This window comes from Lynx rufus, unplaced genomic scaffold (assembly GCF_022079265.1).
Source record: "Lynx rufus isolate CCGP_SWC_20201006 ecotype Redwood Valley unplaced genomic scaffold, mLynRuf1.p SCAF_17, whole genome shotgun sequence".
Lineage (NCBI taxonomy): Eukaryota > Metazoa > Chordata > Mammalia > Carnivora > Felidae > Lynx > Lynx rufus.
The window spans coordinates 13,169,194-13,193,646 of NW_025814831.1; the positions used below are offsets into that span (position 1 = coordinate 13,169,194).

Below are 24,453 nucleotides of genomic sequence, written 5' to 3' on the forward strand. Positions count from 1 at the left end.
AGCCAAAACCCAGGCATCAGTCTTTTCACTTTACAATGTTCCCTATTAATCACATGCTCAACAGGTGGGGAAGCCCTAATGAAATGATTAGTATTAATTCAACATCACTGAATATTGCCGGGAGGATTTAAGAGGGAACGAAACAATGAGTCCTTCAGCATATTGTTCATCCTAGTAAGCAGTTACTCACTAGAGAGAGTTAAAGCATGTCCTTCCAAAACTCAAGTCCACCCAGAACCAAAGACCTTGTTTGGAAGTAGGTTCTTTGCCAATGAAATTAGTTAAAGATTGCAGCGTGAATTAAGGTAAGACCTAAATCCAATCATTGGTATCTTATGAGAGGACAGAGACACACAGAAGGAAGATGGCCACGTAAAGACCAAAGCCAAGGTTAGAATTCTGCAACCGCAAGCCAACTAATTAATAATGCTAGGAGCCTTTAGAAGCTGGAAGAAGGAAGGATTTCTCCCTGTGGCTTTGGAGCATGGGCCTGCTGACACCTTTGTTTCAGACATCTGGCCTCAAGAACAACGAGAGAATACATTTCTGTTTTTAGCCACCAAGTTTGTGATGATTTGCTGCGGTAGCCATATAAAATGAATATAATCACATTTTTTTTCTGAATAAGTAATACAATATAGTTCAAAAATCAAGAATAAAATTGTATACTGTGAAAAGTCTCCCTCCCACCCCTGCCTATTTGCCTGGTTCCCTTCCCATCTCAAACATGTAGGTAACCTCTGTGTCTCCTATATAGTCTTCCAGAGATTTGTAATGTATATAAGCAAAAAAGTAAACACATGTTTCTGTACATAGACACAAACTTTCTTTTAAAAAAATCAGGAAAAAAAGTGGTTTGCATATTTTTTCACTTCGTGAGATCATGATTTGTTTCCCCAGTCCACAGTTCCTTAAGAACATGCATGGACTGTTTCCCCAATATGGGATTGTGGACTGTGCACACAGCATCATCTGATAAATGATAACTAAATCCTATCCCAGAGCACCCGGTCCTCACTGGACTCTCCATTTCCTTACCTCCTGCTGCCCCTTGTGTTCCTCTGAACCTGCACTCACCAAAGTCAACAATAGTCTCCATAGCAACACAGTTTAGTGGAATCTTGCTAAGTCCTGATGTTGCTGGACCTCTTGGCAGCAACTGATACTTACTGCTCCTTGAAACGTTCCCTTCTCAGGGCTTTGATAACTTTACACTCCCCTGCTTTTTCCTCCCTTCTCTTCCACTACTCCTTCTCTACCCTCAAGATTCTGCTTTAGATCCTCTTCTCAAGCTCTTCCTTTTCTCCTAGATGATTTTATTCACTCCTGTGAATAACTCCCTGCTCTATAGCAAAACCAAAACCCTGAACTCCAGACTATCTATCTTTTAAAAAATACTTATTTATTGGAAGAGTGCAAGCGGGGGAGGAGCAGAGAGAGGGGACAGAGGATCCAAAGCAGGTTCTGCACTTACAGGCTGACATCAGCAAGCCCAAAGTGGGGCTCCAACAAGATCATGACCTGAGCTCAACCAACGGAGCCACCCAGGTGCCTCTATCTATCTATCTATCTATCTATCTATCTATCTATCTATCATCTATCTATGTGCCCACCCATTACTTTTCTCATGGATCATAGGTTTGTCAAATTCAACATCTCTAAGAGGTAACCTCTATCTTCTCTTTCCCAAACCTTGCCTTTCCTCCTGCTCCTGCCACAGTGGCTGCCTAGGGCAGAAACCCAGACATCATCCCTAATGTTTCTTTTTTTTTTTTTTTTTTTAATTTTTTTTTTCAACGTTTTTATTTATTTTTGGGAGAGAGAGAGACAGAGCATGAACGGGGAAGGGGCAGAGAGAGAGGGAGACACAGAATCGGAAACAGGCTCCAGGCTCTGAGCCATCAGCCCAGAGCCTGACGCGGGGCTCGAACTCACGGACCGCGAGATCGTGACCTGGCTGAAGTCGGACGCTTAACCGACTGCGCCACCCAGGCGCCCCATCCCTAATGTTTCTATGTCCCTCACTTCCCACGGTCACCAAGTTCTGTTGAGTCTCCACGATTCCTCATTATCTCTCAAAACAGTCTCCTCTCGACTGCAGGTCAATACTCTAGTCCAAACACCATCAGCTCTCCTAAGACTCCCTCGACAGCGTCAGCTCTTTTCTGTAGCTAGTGATCTTTATAAAATGCAAATCTGAGCATGTCTCTTCTCCTTTAAAAACTGTATTTAACTCCCTAACTGCCTTTAAAAGGCATACCTTCCTGGGAGCACCTGGGTGGCCCACATTGGGTTCTCTGTTGTCAGTACGGAGTCGGCTTCAGATCCTCTGTCCCCCTCTCTCTGCCCCTCGCCCACTCTCTCTCTCAAAAATAAATAAACGTTAAAAAAAATTTTTAAAGCATACCTTTCTTAATTTCAAGGTGCAAAATCTGCTTCTTCCCTACTCCTTCAGTTTCCTCAAATACCTTCCCCCCATTTTACTGGATTTTTCAGTTCCTCCAACTCATGCTTCCTCTTCAGGGCCAGAACACAGACACTAATAACAAGGTGTATGGATTTGGACCCCAGCGCAGCAACTTACCAGTTGACTTTGTTCACCCTTCTTTTCTTAATCTCCCTGTGCATCAGTGTCCTCATAGGTAAAATAGGGATCATAACAACACCTACATCAAAGGTTGTATTAAATTCGTTAATATATGCAAAAGTAGTTTAAGGAGAATAATGCCTACCCTACAGTAAGCTCTGTATAAGTATTAACTACATTTTTACACAAGTGCTAGGTGTTGGGGGATGCAATGATGTCTTTTTCTTAATCCGGCTTTCAGTGGGGGAGGACGAGAAAGATATTAAATAATTAAATGCAAATATGATAAGCATAAAATACAAAGTGGAAAACATAAAAGAACATAGAACCCAGGTGTTCCTTGTCCAGACCTCTAATAGCCTAAAAATCCATAGCAATGGGTGGGAAGCGGAGATCCTCCAGACCCTAGGTGGCGCTGCAACACCCCCACTTCCCCCCAAGCTGGCTAGATAAAGGGAGATCGCAGGACGCGCTACACAGGTCACGTGCCCTCGCATTTACCGCCCCGGCGTTCACTAGCTCTTCGCGCCACGTGACTCACTTCCTCGGAGATGATTGGTCTGTGCGAGGCACGTGGGCAGGGGCGGCTCGAGGCGGGGCGGGACAGGGTGGGCGGAGGGGTGGGGCCGAGGGGCGGGGCTGGAGGGGGGTGGTTCGGCGCGGGGGCCGTTGGCTCCAGACAAATAAACATGGAGTCCATCTTCCACGAGAAAGTGAGTGTCCGCGTTCGGTGGGGAGCTGTCTGTTGTGCCGTGGCTGCGGTAGGGCGCGGTACAGCCTCTTCCCGCAGAGCTGGCGGGGGCCCGATCGCCCCCATCCCAGCCTCGCCGGGCGGGGGAACTTCGTAGGGAGGGCAGCTTCACCGACGCCCCCACCGCACCCTCTGCCAAAGAGGCCGGTGCCCGAGGTGTCCGGGGCTCGGGACGCCCGGGCAGCTGGGAGGGAGTGAGGGCAGGGCCGGGGACACCATGGGGGCACGGGAGTGTGGTGGCACCGAATGGGTTAGCTTCCGCGCTTCCCTTCCACTTTCCGTGGGCTTCACTCTCCATTCCCTTCTCCCCCAGTCTCTCTAGGTTCTAGTTAGTCACCTCTTGGACCCTTCCCTCGACCCTCCCCAACTCCACCCCACTCCCTCAGTCCCACTTCTGGCAGAATTAACTTTTCCTCCTCTGGGCAACTCTGTTCTATATTGGAACCTCCCATACACTTAGATCTCCGGGGTTGTGTTCTTGTCCTCCTGCACCGGGTCCCTGAGCCTCCCTAGGGCGGGGACCTTGGCTCGTCCCACGTAGGGCCTGACACTTGGGGAAGTGAGGTAGGAAATCCTGAGCGCCCCTGAACAGGGAAGTCGTCACAGGAGTTTTTGTTACGGGATGTCTAGGTTTCGTTTCTTTTGGTAGTTGCATCTTTCCGGATCAGGAGGCCAGCTTCCTTATTAGTTATCAGGACTAGACTGGAATAATTTTGTTGTTGTTCACCTAGCCTGTTTTGCTTTTATTCTTTACGACCATGCACTTGAAGATACATTGGTGGCATGTGGAGAAACAAGCTATTTGGGTGTGAGTGAAACCTTCCTCAGGACAACTTTGGCACATGATAGATACATTGTTTCATAATAGTTTCGTGTTTGGAAAGGATTGTCGGGGAGGCTTTTGTTTAGTAGGAGCAGCAGGGTTTGGTTTTGTTAAATACTTGTAAATGATCATTTATCCATTCACACAAAGCCACCAAAGACAAAAGAGACACAGGATAGATCTAAACAAGTTGTTCAATGGAATGCTTTTCTTTATAGAAAACATTTTAGAACGTTTTGGCACTGGAGTAGACCAGTTTTTATGTTGGGGGGGGGGAGGAAGGACTCCTATAGTTACCACTAATCTTTTGACTTGATTGACGTGATTGATGAATCTTGGACAAGAGAAAGTTAGTTGCCTGGCTAAGGAGATTGAATGAAGAGAACCCTCCATATACATATTTTTATTCCTAATTTTCAAAAGCTTTGGTATAGGACCAGATGTTTCAAATGGAAGACTTTAAACTTTTTCCACACCACCTCTTGAGAGTTACATATTTTTACAGATATTGATTGACAGCCATTGGCACTGTTGGGATAGATTTCAGTGAAGGTAACTACTAAACCTGGGTGGTTTAGTAGCTGGGTGCTAGCCTCATAAAGGTCTACTTTTCCTGAAAGAAGTCACTCTCGATTATCAACATCTGTGTAGGCTTAAAGGTACTTACAAAATACATTTATCCTTATCAACTTATATGTACTTAACAGATGAGGGCTTTTGAAGTTTTTTAGGCATATTTCAAGAGTATGGAAAATACCTATAACCACAGGGCCCGTCGTGAATCTCATACACAGTCCATTCTGGGAATGTTTGAGCTTAATATGCCGTTTTTCAGCACCCTCCTTTCCCCGTCTGCCGCATACATATGACCTTTGTCAGAGCACCAGCGTTGGCCGTAAGGAAGCTGTATATATAGAGATGCCTGCCTTGCAACTACTTCCTCTGGGAATGTTGGTTTCCCCATTTTCACAGTGGCGCCACCTTGAGTGCCCTTTGTTAAGTTAGGATGTAAACTTAACAGTTGTTCTGTGGTATATCCCCAGTGCCTAAGATGGTGCCTAGCACATAGTTGCTCAATAAATATTTAAGTGAATTAAGAGAGTTTCTTGAGCTTCTAAGATGTGTATGGTGGTAGTTATCTAAAAGAAACCATTTTTCTGTAAGTATTTTAGGCTTTGCAGGTCACATACTGCCTCTCACATGTTCTTGTTTGTGTGTGGGTGTGTTACCCAACCATCTCAAATCATAAAAACCACTCTTAGCCACCGGAGCAGGTTGTATTTGGCCTATTGGCTAGAGTTTGCCAAGCCCTAACAAACCCTCATACTAAATGGCCACTAACTGCCCGGTGTTTTGGTGTTTGTTTTAGTTCTGATGTCTGCTTTCTGTCATTTCTGTTACCATTTCTATTGCTAACTGCTCTTGGTGTGGGCACAGTGCCATCCAAATTGGTACTTTTAATGTAAATTGAGAGTGTAGCCACACTTGTTGGGATTGTGTTTAAAATTAATGAAAATGCCAGAAGATGCTGAGCTTTGACTTGATGCTTTTCATTTGGCCTTTTTGTGATTGTTGGTTTCTAGCTGTCTTGAGGATAGTGGAGGTCTAGGGACAACCCAATTCCAAATGAGTGGCTCGAGGAAGTAATAATAGCACAGACTTCACTTCTGCCTGAGTTTGAATCCCGGCTCTGCTATTTACAATCCATACGATCCTGAGCAAGTTACTCATTATCTCTCTGTGCTCCAGTTTCCTCCTCTGTGGTGTGAGGATAATGAAGTGTCTACCTCAGTTATAAACACTTGGAATGCTTCCTGGCACATGTACTAGGGAAGTGCCGGCCATTGTTGTTACTCAGATACTTGTGTTTGCTGGACCTCGCCATAGGGGGTGAGAGCTTAGCGTCACTGAGATGAGATGAAGAAGTAGTCATAGGTTGATTGTGTGGGCACTTTAGGCCGATCCTGAGTGCACCTGAAGGTTTATGCCTGGTTTCCGTTGTAATCAGTAGTGTCTGTGGGAATTTGAACTCGTTGCAGGTTGGTCCTGAAGACTTTAAGGACGGTGAGAGAATGATTTGGTTACACTTACCCTCTGTGTAAGTGTATTTTATAAAACCCTCTGTGGTTTTGTAAAATACCTCGGTAAAGCTGAACATACAGATTGTTCATCCTCTGATCCCAATACAAGAAGTCTGGGCCTAAAATCATGGCATTTCAATGCTACTGAACTTTGACCATAGCACATATAAACTTCTATCCAACTTTGGTTTAAAGCTCCATGAGGAAGAGGTGGGTGGGGATAAATTGGTGGGCTGGGAATGGATAATATTAGGTGGGGCACTTGTACAATTTTTTTTTTTGGTTCATGTAGAATTTGATTCACCTTGTTTAAAAAGTGATTTTAAATTTGGACTGAACAATTTGTTCTTTTCTTCTATTAAATCATATTAGAAGTACAGAACTTGCTATTTCCTGTGACAGTTTACTTAGACAAAGTTTGATATCAAGTGCTTATTTTTTTGTACTTCAAAGCTAGGTTTTTAAATTATTTTACAGAGATCGAGCAGAGAATCGAGGCAGAGGGAGAGAGAGTTTTCCAAGCGTGGGATTCAATCCCACAACCCAAGCCAAAACCAAGAGTCAGCTGCCCAAGTGACTGAGCTACCCAGGCACCCCAAAGCGAGTTTTTTAGAGAGAGAATTTTTTATTAAATAGTTGGCTTCACTATTTCAATATATGTATTAAATGTGACGGCCATAGTTTGAGAGCACCAAACTGAGGCATGTAACCTGACAGCCAGACAGAAAATTTGCATTAGGACTGTTCCCAGAAAATCCGGTGTCTGGTGACCATAGTAGGAAGTTCTTGGGGCTCCTGGGTGGCTCAGTCGGTTAAGCGTCTGACTTTAGCTCAGGTCATGATCTGACAGTTGGTAAGTTCTAGCCCCACATCAGACTCTCTCTGTGCTGGTAGCATGGAGCCCCCTTTGGAACCTCTGTCTCCTTCTCTCTGCCCCTCTCCTGCTTGCATGAGCTTTCTCTCTCTCTCTCAAAAATAAATAAACATGGGGTGCTCGGGTGGCTCAGTCATTTAAGGGACCAACTCTTAGTTTCAGCTCAGGTCATGATCTCACAGTTCGTGAGTTTGAGCCCCACATCAGGCTCTGTACTGACAGTGCAGAGCCTACTTGGGATTCATTCTCTCTCTCTCTCTTTCTCTCTCTCTGTCTCTCTCTCTCTGCCCCTCCCCGACTCATGCGTGTGTGGCCTTTCTCTCTCTCTCTCTCTCTCAAAATAAATAAACTTTTAAAAAGTTAAGTACATAAATAAACGTAAAAAAAGGAAGCTCTTGATATGTGAAATACCTGTATCTTAGCAGAGTTGTTGTGGTTGTTATTTGAACTTTTTTAGCTGTAACAAACACACGTTAAGGGTACACACACCATAAGAGTACAGCTCAGTGAGGTCTCACAAAGTGAACACATGTGTAAATAATTCTTAGATCAGGTAACAGAATATTTATTTGCTCCGCTTAGGCCTTCCTCCAGATACTGTCCCTCCACCCCACCTTCACCCTTGTGAGGGTGATCACTGTCCTGAATTCTAACGTCATGGATGAGTTTGGCCTGTTTTTGAGCTTTTATAAATGGCATCATACAGCGGCTGCTCTTTGAATCTATCTTCTTTAACGTTGATTCGTCTGTGTTGTTGCAGGTCGTTGTAGTGAATTCATTCTCATCGTCGTATAGTTTTCCCTTGTGAAAAGAGCACAGTTTACCCATTCTGTGATGGGCATCTGGATGGTTCAGGGTGGGGCATTACCAGTAGTAGTGCTAGGAACATTTTTATATGTGTTTTGATGAATGTACGTTTACGTTTCTGTTGTTGGCATTATGTACCTAAGAGTGGAATTGCTAGACCACAGGGTTCGTATATGTTAAGCTTTAGTAGATACTCCAAATAGTTTTCCAGAGGGGTTGTACTAATTTGCATGTCCACAAGTGGTATTTTGATGTCTCTAATCTCCAACATTTTAGCCATTTTGGAGAGCGTATAGTAGTAACATACTGCAGTTTTAATATATCGTTCCCTGATGGTTGATGACGTTGAGCATCTTTTTGTCTGTTTGTGAATACTTGTTTGTCTTGCCTGTTTTTCAGTAGAATATAAGCAGGATGGCTGTGTATTCCTTCAGTTCACGTTGTATTGTTCAGAGGAAGTTTCTTTCTAGAGGTAGGAATACAGTAGAAGGAAAAAGAGGTGGAGACACTTTCTCTTGCACTATGTGGCTGTGACTTCAGGGATACTGTCTTCAGCTTCAAGATACTTCTATACCAAAATATGAAGATAAGCTTATCTTGCCCCCTCCCTATCTTGCGCTCAGACTCTCTCAATGCTGCCTTCCTATTCCATTGCATACATATACCCTGTATCATTTTCTGAAGCTGAATTTTGTTCCTAGAACCAGGAGAAATATGTGTCTCACCAGGTGTTGCTCTTTGGAGTCACCAAAGAGTTCTGTGTCACTCTTGAGTGACAGAGCAAATCGTACAAGGTAAGACAGGCTGGGTTAAGGCATAGACTTTAGTGGAGGAAAGGAGAACTTAGAGGGCCAGGGTTAGTGGGAGAAGAAAGTATTCTCATCTTCTGCCATCATTCCACAGAGGGGTCTGTGTTCACAGGAAGGGATCTCCTTCACCAGTGAGTTTCCCTTCTTCCAGGGCAAGCATGGGAAAGTGACATTGTTGTGGGGAGCAGGGTGATAAGCAGACTGTTCAGGGCCAGGCAGCCGGGATTTATTTGTTTTTTTAAATTTTTTTTTAATGTTTATTTATTATTGAGAGACAGAGAGACAGAGCACAAGCAGAGAGGGGCAGAGACAGAGGGAGACACGGAATCCAAAGCAGGCTCCAGGTGCTGAGCTGTCCGCACAGAGCCCGACGTGGGGCTCGAACTCACCAACTATGAGATCATGACCTGAGCCAAAGTCGGACGCTTAACCGACTGAGCCCCCCAGGCGCCCGAGGCAGCTCGGATTTACATTTGGGGTGCCAACTGTGTGAGGGCCAGCTGCCCAGCAGCTGAAGACCCTGGGGCCCATGGGAAGTTGTACTCCCTCCACCCCCCCAACGATACGAAGCCAGTGATGCCTCCTTGGATGCAGTCCTCCTTGCTGGCTTGTTCAGAAACGAGCTCCAGGTGTGGTTTGGGGAAGTTTTGCTTGTTGTACATACTGCATAGACATTTTGTGCAGAGCTCCCCGAAGAGAACCTTGGTTCGGTTGGCTACAGGTCTTCATTAACATCGAGCGGGATCTTTCCTACCTGTATCAATTCTTGAGATACTTTTGTTCATTGATTTGAAACTCCTTGAATAAGCATTTAGATCGATAGATTATCTTCAAAAAAATTTTTTTTTAATGTTTATTTATTTTTGAAGGAGAGAGAGACAGAGCGTGAGCGGGGCACCAGCAGAGAGACAGGGAGACATAGAATCCGAAGCAGGCTCCAGGCCCTGAGCTGTCAGCGCAGAGCCTGACATGGGGCTCGGACTCAAGCCGTGAGATCGTGACCTGAGCCGAAGTCAGAGGCTTAATCGACTGAGCCACTCAGGCCTCTTGATCGAGTAGATTATCTTGTTAAAAGAACACACATGTTCTAGGGATTAAAATTTCGCTTACAGTGTTAGTAATTTTCCATGGAACCTCCAAAGAGATATATTTTAGGTACTGAAAATGAGAGGTGCTAATGTTTTTATAGAGTAGTTTCTAGTGAAATGTGAAATCTGGCATATTTGTAGAGAATGCTGTTTGTTTATATAAGTCATTCTCAAGTTTTTGATCATAGAGCTAAATAATTGTAGTTTCCTTAATGGTAAAATTATAAAACAAGTGTTAAATGAAAATTCAGGTACTTCCGTAAATCATTGCTGTTGAAAGCCAAAAAGGCTCGGTTTGGCTGCGTTAGTGATTAAATTCCTCTTGAGAGGAAGACACTGTACAAGTCTGTTCAGCAAATCACATTTGAATTTTTTCTTTTGAAAATATTAGCAAGAAGGCTCACTTTGTGCTCAACATTGCTTGAATAACCTATTGCAAGGAGAATATTTTAGCCCTGTGGAGCTGTCTTCCATTGCCCATCAGCTGGACGAAGAGGAAAGAATGAGAATGGCAGAAGGAGGAGTCACCAGTGAGGACTATCGCACTTTTTTACAGGTACTGACTTTCAACTCACCGAATCAGGTTCTGAAAAAATGTGGGTACCCTTTAGAAAAGGATGAAGCATTCTTTCTATGGGGATCTGACTTGTCGGTTATAACTATGCTCTTGACTTCATAAACGGGACCGCGCAAGATGTTATTTTAAATATGCACACCAATGACGGTTTCTATCCTTCTCTCCCCACCCTCCACCCCCGCCTCAACGACCCATCCGAAATAAACAGCAGCCCTCGGGAAATATGGACGACAGTGGTTTTTTCTCTATTCAAGTAAGTGGTTAGAAGCATGTACTAAGGGCTGTTGATGTCCGGGCACTGATCGCGCTGAGGATGTGGTCAATACGCATCTCTTCTCGCAGCATCTCTTTTCACGGTCACTGTAATGATGTGACCTTCAGCGGTCCTTCTAGTAGATTGTGTCTAAGAGTGTAAGATTATTAAAAAATAAAAATAAAGCCATAGAACACAAGGAAAAAACTGGGGGAAAAAAGTGTAAGATCATACTCTAGAGCACTAGATTTTTATAGAGATAAACATGAAAATTAAGATTGTAGAAACTTCATTTTAGAGTAGGGCGTTTTGAAAGAAGACTATGTAATTTACATTTGGATGCTGTTAACCGTAGTTCCAATAAGAGTATTTCAAACTTGCTACATCTTGGATAAATTTGAGAAAATGCAGCACCTCACTACCTTCCATTTAAATCCGCGTACCAGGACTGGATTCCTTTATTACGGTCTGTGGCTTTTGCTTTCTTTCTTTTTTTAAACTTTCGGCTCCCCTTGAATTCTGTGGGTGAATGTGTATGTACTTGTGAGATTCTTTTGCCTTATCCATGGGTCTTTCATTCTAACAGCCGGGAGGTATATCCAGAGTTCTTCCAGAAGCTCTCTCGAGGAGCCTGTTCCGTCCCCCTGTATTGTCCTCCTGGACCCCTCATTCAGTAGCCTCTCCGTCCGGCACTGCTCCACATGGGCGGTACCTGGTGAGAGCTGCCGCAGCGCTAGAGGAGGCTCGAGCGGGCCCTGCGCTTGCTGTTGCCTGTTTGTGCGACCCTGGGACGCTGGTCTTGGTGCCTGTTCACGTCTGCCCCCTGCGTTGTGTTCACTGTTTATCTGTGCTAGCTGGCACCTGGTTCACTTGCTGCTCTGTTGGCTGCCTCGGAGGGCGGAGAGTGAATTTTCAGAAATGTCCTTTTTTCTCCCCCAGACAGTTGGAAGTAATCAGGCTTATTTATTTATTTTTTCCTACGAATTACAAACCCATGATGGTAGTTCAAAGTCTGAAAGCTTCAGTTTAAATTCCCAGGAAGAATCCATTTTTCATAGACAAAATTTTCATCACTACTGACATACCAGGTAGTGAGGTTGAATATAACTTTTCTTTTTTTTTTTTTTAATTTTTTTTTCAACGTTTATTTATTTTTGGGACAGAGAGAGACAGAGCATGAACGGGGGAGGGGCAGAGAGAGAGGGAGACACAGAATCGGAAACAGGCTCCAGGCTCTGAGCCGTCAGCCCAGAGCCCGACGCGGGGCTCGAACTCACGGACCGTGAGATCGTGACCTAGCTGAAGTCGGACGCTTAACCGACTGCGCCACCCAGGCGCCCTGAATATAACTTTTCTAAAGCAGGACCTGGAGCAGCCAGATTATTGTGTGTATATAGTGGACTACTTTGAAGAATAATACTTAGGGGCGCCTGGGTGGCTCAGTCACTTAGGCGTCCGACTTCGGCTCAGGTCATGATCTCACGGCTCGTGGGTTCGAGCCCCACGTCGGGCTCTGTGCTGACAGCTCAGAGCCTGGAGCCTGCTTCGGATTCTGTGTCTCCCTCTCTCTCTCTCTCTGCTCCTCCCCTGCTCATGCTTTGTCTCTCTCTCTGTCAAAAATAAATAAACATTGAAAAAAAAAAAAAAAGAAGAATACTGAGTAGAATATACATCTGGATTCTTGAGACAGTTTTATCTTGGAATTATGTGGTTCTCTGGAATGTTCCAGAAACCTAGTGTAAAAAGGACTCTTTTATAGGTACTTTTTTTTTTATGGATTCAGTGATGTATTTATACACATACTTTTTAAAAAGCATAGCCTTCTAGGGAAAATTATGAAGTACAGTTGTTTATGCAACTAACATGGCTGCGCTACTTAATTTGGAATTGAATGGTTTAGCTCATGAAAAATTGCTTTTTTTTTTTTTTTTTTTAAACAGGTTATAAGCAATGCCTTGAAGGTTTGGGGTTTAGAACTAATTCTCTTCAACAGTCCAGAGTATCAGAGGCTCAGGATCGATCCCATGTAAGATTTTATTTTGCTCTTCCACATTGCTTTTTCTAAACTTGATTTTTAAAGTTATAATTTCTTAAAGAAGCAAAGCATATTTTGAATGCTTTTGTCTTGCTTGATGTTCCCTGTTTCATTCCCTCAGAGTTCGCTGTGACACCTTTTGGGGATGTCCGTGCACATCTGCCCATTAACTCCCCTCCTCCCTTCGGTGTCAGGCAGCACAGGACTGATCCTTAAAGGGTGTGTGGTGCCATCATTCTTGCATGTGGCATCACTAACCTGCAGAGAGATTTCTACTGTTTGGGTTTTGGTTTTGGTTTTGTTTTTAATGCTATTTTGTAATTTCTCAAAATCTGTGATGCTTCACTGTAAGCACAATCCTAAACTATCATGTTTTATATAATACTTGCTAGTAGGTAAACTAAATGAATGTGAACTCTGTTATTTCAACTTAATATTGTGTATGCATTTTTTTCTTTTTCTAGAAATGAAAGATCATTCATATGCAATTACAAAGAACACTGGTTTACAGTTCGAAAATTAGGAAAACAGGTAATGTTTCTCCTTTTGTCTTTTTTCTCATTTTGCCCTCCATTTGCAACTAAAATGTAAAGGATCGATACCTCCCGGATGAAGAAATTTACCAGTAACGTGTGTGTGTGGTACGGTTTTAATCTTAACGGAAATTTTCTCTTTTCAAAGACAGTAGCAGTTTCCCTTATAGGTTTATTTGTAACAACCATGCACAGTTGATGCTTGAACGACATGGATTTGAACTACATGGGTCCACTTATCCGTGGATTGTTTTTTACAGTACAGTACTATAAATGTATTTTCCTTCTGATCTTCCTTTTATTTTTATGGTTTTCTTAGTAACATTTTCTTTCCTCTAGCTTTATTGTGAAAGTAAGTATATCATAGGTGCCTGATTGGTCGATGGAACATGCAACTCTTAATTTCAGGGTTGTGAGTTCAAGCCCCACGTTGGGCATGGAGCCTACTTAAAAAAAAAAGTATACAGTACATATGCGAAATGTGTGTTAACTGTTTACATTAGCAGTAAAGCTTCCAGTCAACGGTAGGCTATTAGTACTGAGTTTTTTGAAGAGTCAAGCTATACGTGGATTTTCAGCTGTGCCAGGGGCCAGCACCCTTAACCCCCACGTTGTTCAAGGGTCAACTGTACAATTTAACTACATAAGAAAAGCTTTCTATTTAATACAGTACAGAAGGGGTCACTTTTAGTGAGTTTTTATGGGATAAAAATGTTCTTCCAGTTAACTATGACTTTATAGATGTGTTCTCGGCATACAGTAGCGTCATGAAGCCTGAAATAGCATCCAGCATGAATAAAAAGTTTTCAGTCATGTTTGCTTTAGCATATCAAGATTATCCACATTCCAAAATGTCATGTAATACATAAGGCTTCATAAAATCTATGTGGATATAATACGTACATCTACATAAAACTATTTTTTTAAAAGAACACGGAATGTGTCTTGAACAAGCCTTTCTTAAGATCAAGAAATGTACCTAAGGTGTTATTTTTTAAGATAATTACCAAAGATCTTTGGATACATGACACTATTTTGAAACAATTATGTAAAGTCCTTTTTAGGGACAGCTGGGTGGCTCAGTTGGTTAAACATCTGACTCTATTTTGGCTCAGGTCATGGTCTCGCTTGTGTGGGTCTGAACCCCACATCGGGCTCTCCACCGATAGTGTGGAGTCTGTCTGTGATTCTCTCTTTCTGCGCCTCCCCCCCCATACACTCTTTCTGTCTCTCAAAAATAAATAAACTTAAGAAAAAAGCCCTTTTTATTAGAATTTTGAGTCTTGGGGCGCCTGGGAGGCTCAGTCGGTTAAAGGGCCTACTCTTGGTTTCAGCTCAGGTCATGATCTCTCGGTTTCGTGAGTTGGAGCCCCTCGTCAGGCTCTGTACTGACAGTGCGGAGCCTGCTTGGGATTCTCGCTCTCTCCCTCTCCCTCTCTCTCTGCCCCTCCCCCACTCACACCGTCTGTGTCTCTCTCAAAATAAATAATTAAAAAAAAATGTTTTGAATCTTGGAAAGAGGAATATTAGAAATGGTCCAATATAAAAAGAAATGAACTTATTGATACGTTCAGCAACGTGGGTGAACCTAAAAATAATTATGCTGAGTGAAGGAAGCCAGATACAAAATACTATGTACTGTAAGGTTCCATTTGTATACAAGTCTAGAAATTGCAGACTAATCTGTAATGACAGCAGATTAACCAGCTGTTGCCTGGGGATGAGGAAGGTGAGGAGCAGTGAGAGAGGAGGATCACAAGGGCCCTGGAAACTCTCGGTGGTGGTGATGGTTTCTTGGGTGTACACATATGTTAAAGCTTCAAATTGAACACTTTTAAGTATGTGCAGTTTCTCGCATATCAGTTATAGCTCCACAAAACTTTTGGAAAATAAAATAATATGAAGCAAAAAGGAAAATGAAATCAAGAATGAGTGCACTGATTAAATCAATAAAAGATAATTCAAAAATAGAAACACTGCTATTATGTTTTAAGTCCTTTTAAGTCCTGTGACCCGATTATTTCTAAAGGTCCCTCCTGAGTTGTACAAAGAGCAAGTAAGGAGGTACGTTGCAGTAGAGGCTGACCTGAGTGGGGGTCAGCTCCAAGGAGAAAGCAGAGAGGACACTGCCGAGATTATTTAACCTTCGGCTTTTATTTATATCTTTAAAAAATTATGATCAAGTATTCTTTACCTTTCCTGTATAATCATTGGATTTTTTTTTTTAAGATCTGAAGACTTAGGTTCCAGAAGTTCCTTTGGTGATTTGCATGTAAACTTGCATCATTATTTTGAGAGATTTTACAAATTTTAGTTTAAAATTGAATTTTCACATTTTAAATTACTTAATCTTTTATAAATACAAGAAATGTCCAATTTTAACTTATTATATTTGGCTCTAATTTATATTTTTGTTTACAGTTATGTTTTTCACTGTACACTCTTTTGTTAGAGGTCCTTGTATTATGAAAAAGATGACTGGAAACGTTTTTTTTCCTATTTATATTTTTTAAAATTCCAGTATAGGTAGCATACAATGCTATATTAGTTTCAGATGTACATGTAAGTGATTCAGCAGCTCTGTACATGACTCAGTGCTCATTACAGTGAGTGCACTCTTGGTCCCCTTCACCCATATAACCTGTCCTCTACCCACCTTCCTCTGATAACCACCAGTTTGTTTTCTGTAGTTAAGAGTCTGTTTTTTGGGGCGCCTGGGTGGCTCAGTCGGTTAAGCATCCAACTTCGGCTCAGGTCCTGAGCTCACAGTTCGTGAGTTCGAGCTCCGTGTCAGGCTCTACGCTGACAGCTCAGAGCCTGGTGCCTGCTTTGGATTCTGTGTCTGTCTCTCTCTCTATCCCTTGCCTGCTCACACTCTGTCTGTCTCTCCATCAAAAATAAATAAACATTAAAAAAATTTTTTTTTAAAAAAGAGTCTTTTTTGGTTTGTCTCTTTTCCCTTTGTTCCTTAAATTCCACATATGAGTGAAATCCTATGGTATCTGTCTTTCTCTGAGTTACTTCACTTAGCCTTATACTCTCTAGATCCATCCGTGTTGTTGCAAATGGCAAAATTTAATTCTTTTTTATGGTTGAATAATATTCCGTTGAGAAAGAGAGAGTGAGAGTGTGTGTGTGTATCTCCTATCTTCTTTATCCATTCATCTATTGGTGGACACTTGGGCTGCTTCCATAATTTGGCTGTTGTAAATAATGCTGCAATAAACATAGAGGTGCATATGTCTTTTCAAATTAGTGCTTTTATTCTTTGGGAAAATACCCAAGTAGTGGAGTTACTGGATCGAAATGTAGTTTTATTTTTAAGTTTTTTGAGGAAACCCCATACTGTTTCCATACTCCATACTGTTTGCATTCCCACCCACGTTGCAGGAAGGTTTCTCTTTCTCCACATCCTTGTCAACACCTGAGTCTTATGTTTTTGATGTCAGCCATTCTGACAGCTGTGAGGTGATATCTCATTATAGTTTTGATTTGCATTTCCCTGATGGTGAGTGATGTTGAGCATCTTTTCATGTGTCTATTGGCCATCTGGGATGTCTTCTTTGGAGAATTGGGTGACTGGAAAAGTACTATAATCTCTGTCAAAATCCAGGAAAAGTAGTTGGTCATGATGTTGACAGTAACTTTGGAAACTTTTGTATCTTGTGGGTTATATTGGGAATCCTATAAAATAGTGACTAAGTGATTTTAATTACATGTGACAGTGGCTCAGTGATCCTTGTAAAATCATTTGGCGGTTTTGAATTCCCTTCCTGGAATGTCTGCTTTTCTCACAATTGGAATCTTTTGGCCAAAATTACCAGTAGTGGGAAGACTTTGTGTTGGTTTCATTTTTCTTCAGTATAATGTGATTAGGGTTTTGTTGGGCTGATACTTTGAAAAAAGATTTGATTATACCTATCAATAAAGATACTTTAAAGTAGTATCAATTTCTGTACTCTTTTTTGGGGTGGGAGATACAAAGTTTATGACTTAAAGCAAAATTTTATTTTATTTTATTTTGTTTTTTAATTTTTTAATGTTTTATTTATTTTTGAGACAGAGAAACAGAGCATGAGCAGGGGAGGGGCAGAGGGAGAGGGAGACACAGAATCTGAAGCAGGCTCCAGGCTCTGAGCTATCAGCACAGAGCCTGACGCGGGACTCGAACTCACAAACCGTGAGATCAGGACCTGAGCCGAAGTCGGCCACCCAACCAACTGAGCCACTCAGGCACCCCAAGCAAAATTTTATTTTTAATTAAAAAAAATTTTTTTTTATGTTTATTTATTTTTTGAGAGAGAGACACACAGTATCCGAAGCAGGCGCCAGGCTCTAAGCTGTCAGCACAGAGCCCAATGCAGGGCTCAAACCCACGAACCATGAGCTCAGGACCTGAGCTGAAGTCGGATGCTTAACTGACTGAGCCACCCAGGCACCCTGCAAAATTTTATTTTTAAAACATTTAATACTGGTAAATCTGCAACATTTATTTCAGTTTTTAAAAATCATATTATTAAATTACTTTTTAAAAATCTTGGTTTGACATGTTTTCAGTGTTTAGATAGCCTTAGTAAGTTTAGATGGGTTGTATTTATTCTTAACATATGGAACTTCCCTATTACTTATAATGTACATTAACTTAAATACTTAAAATTTTTTTCCAGTGGTTCAACTTGAATTCTCTCTTGACGGGTCCAGAATTGATATCAGACACATACCTTGCACTTTTCTTGGCTCAGTTACAACAGGAAGGTAAATAAAGACTGAAATTTTTATAATATTGTCTTTCAAAGTAGCTTAAGAAAACCAGCTCTATTAGATGTAAGTATAACAATACTGTCTTTATGGCAGGGGCAGTGAAATCATCTTTATGTTTTTCTTGGTGAACTGTAATCTGTGATTTGCATGATACTATGCATCCAGTTAGAGTTTTCACTGACACTTGGCCCTCCCCTGAGGTTGCTCCTGCCTTAGCAACCCCACTAAGTAATGGCTCTTGTTCCTTCCAGACCCCACGGACTCCATGGCCGGGCCGGGTGGGTGGGGGTATTCTTCTTGCTTCTTGCTTCTTGCTTCTTCAGGCCACTGTTCTTGCCTAAAGACTCCAGCTTCTCTAAAATACCTGGCACGAGAGTAAACTCTGCCTCCTGCTCTTTTCCATTCACCTGTGATCCTCTTTTTCCATGGAATATTTTAGGGTCTGACTCACTGTTTTCTCTCAACTTGAACTCTTCATCATTGTTAGTGATTTCTACACAAAAATCCATCTGATTCCGTACATTTTTATTTTCAAAGACCAGTTTTTTCATCTTGCCTTTGCCATTACCAACAACGGTATCACCTTCAAATCCCAATTACAAGCATTTTAGTCTTTGACAATTGCCTATCTTTATACCATATTTTCTCCGTTTTCTGCATCCAACAATTCTTTAAACCCTACCCAAACATTCCCCTTATATCCTTGCTTCCTGTCTGACCCTGCTTATTTCTGTAACCCATCATTATAATCAATCTGATGCGTTTCTCCACTCCTCTTTCCTTCCCTCTATTATACTTTCATGACAAAATGCCAGCCCTGGTTAAAACTAGATCTTGGGCTTGTCCATTCCTGCATCAGAGCAGCTGAACATGGCTACGTAAAATGGGGTGACTGATTTTGCTTTAAATTTATGATGACAAATTTCAAATGATCCTTTAGGGCTACTTGACCTTGCTACTGTGTTTTCATAGTAAGGTCACTTGCCACTCTCCAAGATGGTTATTTTCCAGTTCCTCTCTTCAAATCTCTAACCACTCACCTCTTCCTGACCCCTAGCTGTGACCTTCCTTTGTATTCTGACAAAACAAACAATGAAAAGAGGGGCACCTGTGTGGCTCAGTTGGTTGAGCATCCGGCTTCAGCTCAGGTCATGATCTCAAGGTCTGTGAGTTCAAGCCCGGCGTCGGGCTCTGTGCTGACAGCTCGGAGCCTGGAGCCTGCTTTGGATTCTGTGCCTTCCCCTTCTCTGCCCCAACCCACTCGCATTCTGTCTCTGTCTCTCTCAAAAATAAATAAACATTAAAAAAATTTTTTTTTAAATAGACAACGAAAAGAGAACTCCATCTTTATGCCAATCTATCAACGTGCCTGTATCCCAGCCTGTGCATTGAGCCTATTAAAATAGGTGAATTGTCCCCTGCTCCTGACCAAGACCAGCCTGTCCACTTTGGGGCTATATCCCAATTCCTCTCACCTATTCAGGATCTTTGCTCTTGCTTTTGTCTTTTCTACTTGCCTGCATGGTCACTGTCCCCCTCTTTCTGTATTACTCCTATCAGCAGAGAAATAAGAAAAAGCTTCTCTTTACTCCAGGAAAGGCCAGCTGCCTCCCATTTTTATGTTCTCCTTAGAGTCCCCTCTAGTGTGCTGTCTCCTGTTTTTGAACTCATTCCAGTTACATTGTCATAGCCAACATTTCACCAAAAAGTTGCCTTCTCAATTCATCAGTGACCTCCACATTTGTATTCGGTTCTCAGTCTTCTTTTTATTTGACCTCATCTTGAGGGTGGAGTTGAGTATACCCTCATGCAGAATAGAACAAAACTTTTTCATTGAAAATTTCAAACAAATAAAAAGTAGAGAAAATAATGTGATGAATTCTCATGTACCCTTTACCCAGCTTGAACAGTTATCTCATGGTCAATCTTATTATACACATTTTCTTCCCCTGCTAATTTTGAGCATCTTATTTTCTCTGCAAATTTTTTAAAATTAAATTTTTAAAAGCAAACACTCTTAAATAAATATGTGTGTGTGCATATATATATATATATGTGTGTGTGTGTGTGTGTGTGTATGTATATAAATATATGTATATCCACAGTACTATAAGCACGCAAAAAATTGAGCCACAGTGCTTTAATAACATCAAATACCCAGTCTGTTCAAATCTCCAGTCTCCTTGGTTGTGTCTTAGGATTTTTACAGTTTAACTAGGTTGAAATGAGTTTCACTAATTGCATTCATTGATTGATATGTTTTCCAAGTCTAACTGTAGGTTTCCTTACATCTTTTTTCCCCTTGATTTTATTTATTTATTTATTTATTTATTTATTTATTTATTTATTTATTTTGAAGAAAATGGGTTGGGGTGCCTGAGTGGCTTGGTCAGTTGAGCGTCCAACCCTTGATTTTGGCTCAGGTCATGATACCATGGTTAGTGGGTTCGAGCCCTGCCTTGGGCTCTGCACTGATGGTATGAAGCCTATCTGGGATCTTCTCTCTCCCTCTCTCTCTCTCTCTGTCTCTCAAAATAAATAAACTTATAAAAAAAAAAAAACTGGGTCATTTGTTCTTCCCCACACTCTGAATTTTGCTGATTACATCTTTATTTTGCTCTGAGCCCTGAATACCCAACAATCTGGTCTTTAGAACTGAGGCTTAATCAGATTCAGGTTGATTTGGGGGCAGGGTGGGGAGACCTTGGAAAACTTCACAGATGGGGTGACACTTGACATCTGGTTGGCTTTCTTTTTGTGTTTTGAGCAACCACTGATGATCGGTGCCTGGATCGATTATTTCATTCAGGGTTGCAAAATGGTGGTGTTAGATTCCCATGATGTCTTCACATATTCGCTGCATACTTTTATACAAATAAACTTTCATCAGTTATTTGGTTCTCCTGAAGTATAGTTCATATAGGAAAAGCAGAATAAATATTCTTCCGTTTTATAGGTTTTTAAGATGAGTTGGTTTCATAGTGCACTTCCTCCAAAGATAACCAGTTAACAAAATAAAAAAGGGGGAGGCGCGTGCGTGACCCAGTCAGTTGAGTGTCCGACTTCCGTTCAGGTCATGGTCTCGCAGTTGGTGGGATGCAGTCAGTGGGTCCGAGCCCCACATCAGGCTCACTGCTGTCTGCACGGAGCCCGCTTTGGATCCTCTGTCCCCATCTCTTTACCCCTCACCCGTGCACGTGCGCTTGCGCTCTCTCAAAAAAAAGTTAAAAAACATTCAGAGATAACCTGTTAGTTTGGAGGTTTTGATTTGTGATGGTAAACTAATCCATCAAAACGTAGTTCGTGTGTTTCAGTCCACTGTGATTATTCATATCGGTACTCAAATTGTGCCACTTGCATGAGGGGGTACCTTTTGAAATTGACTCCTCAGTTTCTGAAATGACCACTGTAGCTTTTTGAAGGCTTTTTTTCTCATAAGACAAGATGTTTCAGGCTTACCTTGTATGTTTCTTGCCTTAACTTTTAATAATGATGTGTAAAGCTCAGTCTGGGTACTAGCGTGCTTATTGCTGCTGGGTTGGTTGTCTGTCATGTTGTTCTTTCCAATTCACATTCAGGGTTATAGTAGTTTTACTTCTTTGATATCATATTCTAGTATGTTTTTCCTTTCATGCCTAAACTTCCGTTCCTAAGTATATCCTTCCTTTTCGAAACACTATCCACACTTGGCTTCCAGACCACTATGCTCTGGTTTTCCTCCTATCTCATTGGCTTCTTCTTTCAGATTTCCTTTTGTGGATCTTACTGTTGCCAATTTCTTATGGCTGGAAGTGACCTAGAGACAATCCTTGGACAATTTCTTGATTATGGGCTGTCCTATTATTATTTTTATTTTGCTGTCCTGTTATTTTAAATATCATCTCTAGGGGCGTCTGGGTGGCTCAGTCGGTTAAGCGTCCGACTTTGGCTCAGGTCATGATCTCACGGTCCGTGGGTTCGAGCCCCGTGTCAGGCTCTATGCTGACAGCTCGGAGCCTGGAGCCTGCTTCCGATTCTGTGTCTCCCTCTCTCTCTGATCCTCCCCCGTTCATGCTCTGTCTCTCTCTGTCTCAAAAATAAATAAACATTAAAAAAATTTAAATATCATCTCTAAATAAAATCTACGTGCCCATAATTCCTAAACTTTTATCCTCTGCCTACACATGTACCCTGAACGCCAGACTCCTGGCTTTGATGTCTCCACTTGGGAAGCATTTCAAACTGAACACGTCTGGAAAAAATTTATGTCTCTTTTCCCTATATATGTTGTCCCTCAGGTTTTCTGTTTTGGTAAGGTTCTGTCGTCTTGCACTCTGGTTCCTATACGTTATATTGATAAAGCAGCCCAGAGTGCTTTTTAAAAAGTGTAATGCATATTACAGCACACCCTCTTACCACCCTTTGGTGTCTTCACCGGCATATGTCTCAAATAAAACCAGAGGTATTTACTGTGCCACCTAACCAAGACTGAGTGTCTGTTCTTCATGATGCTCCTCACGGACTGCCATGGTGCTGACACATTTACTTTAGGGTCTAGAAACAATTTTACTGGCGTACAACGTTCTAGACCATCTGAACTCTGAGCACATTTGTTCTTGTTTAAATAAAGTATATTAATCGTATTATGTCTTGTTGAAAAAATAAATATTAATGTGCTGTTTTGTATTTTTTCCATTAATAGTTCTTTTGTTCTTTGTTTCATTATCTTTTAATACTCACAAAAGATATCCAGTAATAAGTACCAAAGCTTAAGAAAAACTTATGGTAGAAAAGCTTAAATTGATCAGAATGACTTAGGTATAGTCTACCCATGTTCATTTTTTGTGTAGAAGATTTAGCTGGGAAAACTCTGGCTTTCTAGGATGACATTTATAAAAAATTCACTGAATCAGTATAATTCTTTGAAAATATGAACCACATCATCAACATTTTGGCTAGATTTTGACCATTGGTTTCCCAGCTCCTATATTCAGCAAGGAGGGGTGTGTGTGTGTGTGTGTGTGTGAGAGAGAGAGAGAGAGAGAGAGAGAGAGTATGTGTCGGGGGGGGGGGCAGCTATTTCTATAGATTGTTCGTTTTACCAGAGACCATGCTTGGTCTTGGGATTGGAAGAGCTAGGACCAAAACCCTGACAATCTGATTCCGAATTCCTTGCTCTTCCCCACTCCTTCACCCGCCTCTCCGATACCGTTTAGTGAGCAGAGTATGTGGTCACACACTGTTTTGGTAGGGGCCCTTTGTGGACATTATGCCATTTATTTCTCACAGTCACTCTGTGAGATGGCTGTTCCCATCTTACAGACGAAGGAAGTGGCCCAGAGGCTTTCAGTAGTTTGTCTGAGATCAGCGAGAGTCGGGATTTGAACCCAGGTCTTCCTCACTCTTGAACTTGTGTTCTTCCCACTAGACTGTGCTGCCTTTCTATCTGCTATCATTTTAAATCTATTTTTAATCTCTTACTGGCTGTTTTCGTTTATTTTTGCCTTTTTTTTTTCTTTTTAGGTTATTCTATATTTGTTGTGAAGGGTGATCTGCCAGATTGTGAAGCTGACCAACTTCTACAGATGATCAGGGTCCAACAGATGCACAGACCAAAACTCATTGGAGAAGACTTAGCACAGCTGAAAGAACAGAGGTGAGATGAACCCTGCAGTAGGGAGTATATGATAGTAGTTCATATTTCATTATAAGAATTACATTTCCTTCCTTCCTTCCTTCCTTCCTTCCTTCCTTTTCTTCAAGACTTTATTTTTTTAAGCAATCTCTATACCCAGCATGGGGCTCGAACTCACAACCCCAAGATCAAGATCATGCTCTACTGACTGAGCCAGCCAAGTGCCCCAAGAATAACGTTTTCCTGCTTACATTGAATGTGTGGTCCTTTTATTGTTGGTGATTTTTTTAGACCTTTTATATTTTTAGTGAAGTTTATTGGTCCAAACTTGAATTGACTATTTGAATTACTTTATTTACTTAGATGCACAGCACAGCACAGTCTTTAGGTTGTTAGATTATCTGCCAGAAAATGTGTGTAATGTTTGACTTCTATAAAATCTTTGGGGACCCCTTTGGCTCAGTTGGTGCAGCATGCGATTCTTGATTTTGGGGTTGTAAGTTCAAGCCCCACGTTGGATATAGAGGTTACTTAAAAATAAAATCTTTTTTAAAAAATTATTTAAAAAATGTTTTGGTTTATAAATATTTCTGTTTTATCTAAAATAGAAGACTGGTCTGCAGTTACCATCAGTGTTATTGTTCTTTAGAGTTCAGAAAACAGATCTGGAACGAGTCTTAGAAGCAAATGATGGGTCAGGCATGTTAGACGAAGATGAGGAAGACTTGCAGAGGGCTCTGGCACTGAGTCGCCAGGAAATCGACATGGAAGATGAAGAAGCAGATCTCCGCAGGGCTATTCAGCTCAGTATGCAAGGTACAGACATTCGGCCGCTCCTTCATTTGTTGTTGAAGGATTGA

At 41.7% G+C, this 24,453-nt stretch overlaps 1 protein-coding gene across 7 annotated transcripts in view; it reads left to right on the forward strand.

Annotated features, from left to right (window-relative positions):
* The first annotated feature begins 3,235 nt into the window (after positions 1-3,235).
* Positions 3,236-24,453, forward strand: part of ATXN3 (ataxin 3) — a 38,538-nt gene continuing 17,320 nt past the window's right edge. For 5 of the 7 annotated variants that reach the window (XM_047080202.1, XM_047080203.1, XM_047080207.1 and 2 more), the window contains exons 1-8: positions 3,236-3,300; positions 10,212-10,376; positions 10,606-10,650; positions 12,591-12,676; positions 13,150-13,216; positions 17,886-17,973; positions 23,482-23,614; positions 24,243-24,409. In XM_047080202.1, the coding sequence (XP_046936158.1) occupies positions 3,277-3,300; positions 10,212-10,376; positions 10,606-10,650; positions 12,591-12,676; positions 13,150-13,216; positions 17,886-17,973; positions 23,482-23,614; positions 24,243-24,409 (775 nt within the window). In that variant the 5' untranslated portion in view covers positions 3,236-3,276. Of the gene's footprint in view, positions 3,301-8,257; positions 8,718-10,211; positions 10,377-10,605; positions 10,651-12,590; positions 12,677-13,149; positions 13,217-17,885; positions 17,974-23,481; positions 23,615-24,242; positions 24,410-24,453 lie in introns of those variants that run through there. The other 2 variants (XM_047080204.1, XM_047080206.1) reach the window with 2 other exon arrangements.